This window comes from Lytechinus variegatus, chromosome 5 (assembly GCF_018143015.1).
Source record: "Lytechinus variegatus isolate NC3 chromosome 5, Lvar_3.0, whole genome shotgun sequence".
In the NCBI taxonomy this organism is placed as follows: domain Eukaryota; kingdom Metazoa; phylum Echinodermata; class Echinoidea; order Temnopleuroida; family Toxopneustidae; genus Lytechinus; species Lytechinus variegatus.
In genome coordinates this window covers 42,289,794-42,295,816 of record NC_054744.1, presented here as the reverse complement: position 1 = coordinate 42,295,816, position 6,023 = coordinate 42,289,794, and the positions used below count along the sequence as shown (strand labels likewise).

Sequence of the window (6,023 nt, the reverse complement as noted above, 5' to 3'; positions counted from 1 at the left end):
TTTCCTTCCTAAATAAGATGGTGCAATATTCTTTCCATTCATACATAACTGAGAGTAACCCATGATGATTCTTAATTTAGTGTGTAAGTGAACACAAGTAAAAGTAGTTAATTAAAATAACTAATCAACACACTTTAAGAACGACTAGTGAACCTTTCTCACTCACTAAACCATCACAAATGAAAAAAAAATGGTGTATAACATTTTAATACCACTAGGAAGGATCACCAGTCGTTCTTAAAGTCGTTCTTAACTTACGAACAGCTTTATGAAAGACCCACCCGGTTCTTTTTTTCTATGAAGAAAAAATCATTGTGAAATACACCAGTATATGGGAGACGTCATCAGTTCTTTATACCGCTTGCGTTGTTCATTGAGATATTTAAAGGGGAATCCAACCCAAATAAAAACTTGTTTTTATGAGAAAAAGAAAAATCAGACAAGTTGATAGGTGAAAGTTTGAACAGTATTGGACAAACAACAAGAAAGTTATGAATTTTTAAAAGTTGTAAATATTGGTAATCACTATACTCATGGAGACTTCAAATTGGCTGCATATGGGATGTCATAGTGATGTAAGGCAAGGACTACTCTTCCATGTACTCCAATACATATTATGGCTAAAATGTCATTTTTCCCAAAAGTTTTATTTCAAATTATATTTTTCTTTCATGAGGACATTAAACAATATACCACCTGGGTTATATTTAGATTACTGCTCCAGGGGAAGGGGTACTTAGGAAAAAACCCACAAATACCTGATAATAAAGTACATGGCCTATGGGAAAGTTGTCCTTGCCCCTTGTCATAATTTACTTACCCAGTTGCCAATTTGAAATCTACATACTTTTAGTGATCTCAATTTTAAAGCAGCTATAACTTTCTTATTGCTTGTCCGATTTCTTTCAAACTTTCACCATTCTGTTTAATTTATTTTTCTCCTTCCCAACACAACATTTTATGGCCAAGGCTGGATTCCCCTTTAAAAATACATCTCGTTCATTAATTAACAATCATATTATTGGTTCTCATATAGCATAGGATACAGATAATACACATCTTCGAGGGCAATAGTATAGATACACGCACGAGGTACCTTATGAACTGTCTGTTCTAACAAACCCAATGAATAGCCGAGGGTATTCAGACTTTAAAAAAAAAAGACTATGTCTGGGTAATTATTTCTATTGCTCAAGCAAAAAAATGATGCTTATAAGATAATGATGTGGATACTTGTGATCTGATAAACCAACCTCATCTCAAAACCACGACCAATCAATATAGCCAGTGATAGTACCAGCCATTATCAAATGTACATGTTACAATGTAAGAAGAAAAAAAAGATTTTACAGAAGAGAGATGATGAAAAAAAAAACAGTTTTATTACAATAAATTTGTAAGGTTACATACATGAAATACCAATTTTCTGTAATTTTGCACAAATGCATGTAAGATTACGCAATGCAGTATAAGATTACAGGTGTTCTCGAGACTCTGCTGCAGGATTTTTTTTATGTAGAAATTGTCAAACAGTATAGATAACAACGTGAGATGATGCAATCAGGATCATTTATCAGTTTAATGTATGCATTTTGTTGACTATTTTCTCCGTTATGTAAATTTACTGTATTTCTTAACCTTGCTATTATATATTCTTACATTAATCAAAACTTAAAATAACCGAACTTTTTAATTTTATCCGGTTATGTTGTTGTTATGTTAGGCCCTAATTGATTTCACATTCGTAATTCAATTGATTGTGTTATGTTTATTACTATCATCATAAGGTTGAATTTTGATTAAAACTATAAATGCAAAGTCTTTTCTTCTATCGCTGTCAATTTCTTGTATATCCGTCTAACTATAACCATCTCCTACTTCAGTTATGAGCAAGCCGTTTGGTCAATTCCTTCAAAGATCGATGATTTCGAATTCATCTGTATCATTATTTCAATTAGTTTCATTTGTAGGTGTTGGCCTGTTATCATTTACTATGTATATATTCTGGACTAGAATAAGCCTCACCACTTATCTTGTGTTGGTTTACCCCCCCCCCATGCTCACCCCCTCCTTCTCATTTCTCCCTTCACCCCTCTTACATGACTCTAACCATCACAGGTCCTTTCGCTTCTCGAATTCCGACTCAACCCTCTTTCTCCTTTTCAACACTCTTTCCCGTCTCCTATCCCTTTATCCCCTTCTCTTTCTATTTTCATCTACAAAATATCATATCTAGCCTACTTTCTTCGTCCTGAACCTTTATCGTCAACCACACTACACCCCTCAGTGGTATTCGATTGTCATTATTGCCATATCTCCAGCAATTTGATTATTCGTTCATTGTTATCATTAATTGTCCTTAGATCCAAATTTCATGGAGACATATATCCATGGCAACCTGATACAACTTCCCTCTGGAATCAATAGCACTCAAAATAAAGGTACATGTAGTTGCAGTGGTTTCTATTTTTGAAACAAATGAAAATTTACTGTATGAGAAAATGCATCAGGAATACATTGACTTGATTTCCAAGTTTGAAACAACTCTAAGTCTATTGCATAAAACGATACATGAAGAAAAAGAAATCTTAGCAATCGTTTTTGTTCTGTCAATTCATGATTACCTTATTAGTATTTGAAAATTCTACGATCTACCTTAACTGCTATCTGCTTATAACATCTTAGAAGCCTGAATATTTTTAGGAGCTTCACAATGCCTGATTATGAAATAGACACAATGAACTTGCTCTGAAATAAATAGATAAAGTTGTATGTTGTATGTTTTTTAATGAGAATTTGGAATAAATACATGAAATGAAAGTATGCTCCATTTTGAATATCAATATTAATAATAACAATGATAGTAATGAAAACACCATCAAAAATAATAATTACAATAATAATAACAATGATGATGATAATAATAATTATAATAATAATATATTAATAATAATAATAATAATCCGCTTTTATGCAGCGCTTAATACAAACGACGTCTCTAAGCGCTTTACAGAAATATATCATAACCCTGGTCATCGGATCCTGACATGCCTTCACCCAATGTAAACCTTTCTCCACTCCCTGGGGAGCATTCCAACAAGCGTTTAAAGACTCGATTGCTATATCAATACAGTAGTCTACATAATCATTATTGTGAAAACCAGAACCGACAAACATAATATATATCGATATAATTGATATACGTTTCATCATTAAACATTTTAGACATGTTAGATAAAAGCATTTTGCTGGTAACTCCTGGGGGTGTTTCACAAAGATTTAAGTATGACTTAAGTCACACTTAAATGCCGACGTGAACATAATGTGCAACTAGCAATCTTATTGATCAATACACAGTAGTGCGCGTCCTCTTGGCATTATCTGACCAATGCGGTCATGCATTTTATACTTCGCGCAACTAGACATTTAAGTGCGACTCTAAGTCATACTTAGGCCTAAATCTTTGTGAAACAACCCCAGGTTTCATATCAGAATTCTGTTAAAGAAATATTCAAGCCAGTATTTGAAAATCCAGTATCTGTTCATGAAAAACTAAATTGTACTAAGTTCTGGAGTTTCTTATGTACGGACCAACACTGGAATCTCGTGCCTGTATCTTCTGATTGTGAAGAAAGCGACAGCTACAACTAGAGCAATTAGTCCAATAACCCCAAAGGCAATACCAACACCCCTTCCTGATGATCCAGCGGTCCTGGACATGAGTTCATCATATTGCCCTGCTTCTACATCAGCGAAACCCTGTTGTCTTCCATTCCCGGGGAGAAGGCCACGCATGTCCCCGCTGATTCGATTCCTGTTCCTTCCAAATAAGACCGATGGGGCAGCATCGACTTCATTGGTATCCATGTCAAAGTCCATCTCGGACACTTCTTCGGAGGAGGAGGAATCTGGCATTGTGAGGATGACAGAACTACTAGTGAAGCTCGGACCAACAGAAACAGGATCAACAAAGCTTGGACCTGTCCCTTGTTCTACCGGGAAATCGAACATGGTCTGTTTCTGAGGAGGCCCTACGGGATTCTGGCCCGTCTTCCGCCTACCCTTGGTGAGCGGATTGCTATTTACCCCAGCGGCAATGCAAATCACTGTGAATTAAGTAGACAGAAAAATAAGAGATATTCAAAAGTAAGTGATGAAATTAAACTATAAGTAGAGAAAAGTTTAACACAACATTCATTGAAGAGTATCCCGTTACTAATTCACTTTGCTTTCTTTTCTTCTTTCCTAGAAAAAGAAGACCCATTAATCGGTTCACTGCTATCACTTTTGACGGAAACATCGACAATAACAACACAAACATTTGATCCCCAAGGAAAACCAACTCCACATACAATTGGTGTAGCTGATTATTGGTTATCCAACCATCTTTTTTTCTTAAGTTTGATCCTTTGATCTTTTCAACTTCCTTAACATATTTCAAGCATTGATTTTTTAATCAATGTTTAAAATTTATTTCATTATGTATGTATATGTTACTCTTTGTATCTTTACATGTATACATATTGTTTTTGTTTTTTTTTGACGGAAATAAAAACAAACAAACATCCTACTGGCTTGAACAAAATGATTATTTACACAAATGAGCGTTTAATAAAGATAAATTATGAATTTATAAATATTTAAAGAAGTAGTAATTCTTACCGAATAGTAGACAGATTGCTTTCACTGTAGCTGCCATTGCAATATTCCGTTTATGCAGGATCGTACAAATAGAATGAATAAGCAATAGTACTGCTTGTTTTCTGGATAACTACTTGGGACTTTCTACTCCAGAGAATTCGAGTGTGAAAATCTAGTTGAATCCTCAGCTTTTATACTTTTCGTAGGAAGTTTTTACTTGAGAGTTTATAAAGAAATAGTTAACTTGAGAAAGAACGTTTATTCATCTGCATACTTTGAAACATTGACAGAACAGACGAAACATTTGGCATCGCCATCATCATTCAGACGATATTATCAAACTTGGACCAAGGTGTCTTGGAAGATAGTGGAGAAAGTGAGACATTAAAGTGACACCTTTCATGACATTCGTGCGAAGAATCTTTGCGGCACTTAGTTAAGGAGCTTAAGGAAATTGGATGATATAAATTCTTATCGTCATTCTGGCACAATGTGCACAAGAGAACATACGCAAATACAGACAGGTAATTCTGTAATTGGTATTCTAATTCATGTGTGAATATTACAATGTTGGTCTTATCTATTATTTTGGACATCGTACATATTATTATGGTTCATATTTTCCTTAAAAGTGCAAAAAGGAGGAGAATATGAAGAAGAAGAAGAAGAAAGAAGAAAAGAAAGAAGAAAAGAAAGAAGAAAAGAAATAATATCAGATAGAAACATATGATCTTTAATCATTCACATTATATTCTTCAATCAAACCATAGAACAAAGATCGATGCAGACATGTCAATTGTACAATAAAAAGACAACTCGGACCTCTCTGTCTTTTATACTAGCCAAGGAGTTTCGTCAGATTGTGGATGTCAACCTGCCGCCTTTGATTACATCAGTTCCCTTTCCCGTGCCAAGAATACTAAGGGACAAAAGATTGAATAAAGTTCAAGAGCTCTAAAGTTTGTCAAGTTCATCTAATGATAATTTGCAAATGCAGAGATTGATAAATCTATGAGTTTGTCAGTTTGAATATGATGAGTGCTTTCCATATGTGTTAAACTACATATCTGCCTATCGAAACTTTGTCGTTATGCATGTTATGAGTTTTCATTCCCTTTCAATTTAAATTCGTTAGAATGGCATATCGAATCCACATGTTTGGAAAATGATTTAATATGTTCATTTTTGGAAGAGGGTGTCCATTCTGATAGTCAAAACATTTAATAGACGTTTTTAAGGTGGGTCCGTAAAATAATTGCTTCTTCCAAGCTACCATGTTCTAGAGAAGAAGAAGCAGAAGAATAATAGGGAGAAGAAGAAGAACAAGAAGAAGAAGGAGAGGAAGAAGAAAGAATATCAAACATTCAACCAATAACCATTTT

General features: G+C 34.3%; 1 protein-coding gene across 1 annotated transcript; it reads right to left on the bottom strand.

Annotated features, from left to right (window-relative positions):
• Positions 1 to 3,579: 3,579 nt before the first annotated feature.
• Positions 3,580 to 4,699, bottom strand: LOC121415461. The gene is made up of 2 exons (XM_041608664.1): positions 4,663 to 4,699; positions 3,580 to 4,106 (listed from the first exon to the last, which is right to left on the bottom strand). Exons 1-2 carry the CDS (start codon positions 4,697 to 4,699, stop codon positions 3,580 to 3,582), a joined length of 564 nt encoding a protein of 187 aa, XP_041464598.1.
• Between the last annotated feature and the right edge of the window lie 1,324 nt (positions 4,700 to 6,023).

What these genes read in the sequence shown, in the direction of transcription:
- LOC121415461 (XM_041608664.1), bottom strand. Translation starts at nt 4,699, where the DNA reads ATGGCAGCTACAGTGAAAGCAATCTGTCTACTATTCG. An exon ending in AGCAATCTGTCTACTATTCG is followed by an intron (nt 4,107 to 4,662) that starts GTAAGAATTACT and finishes CTTAATTCACAG; the next exon opens with TGATTTGCATTGCCGCTGGG.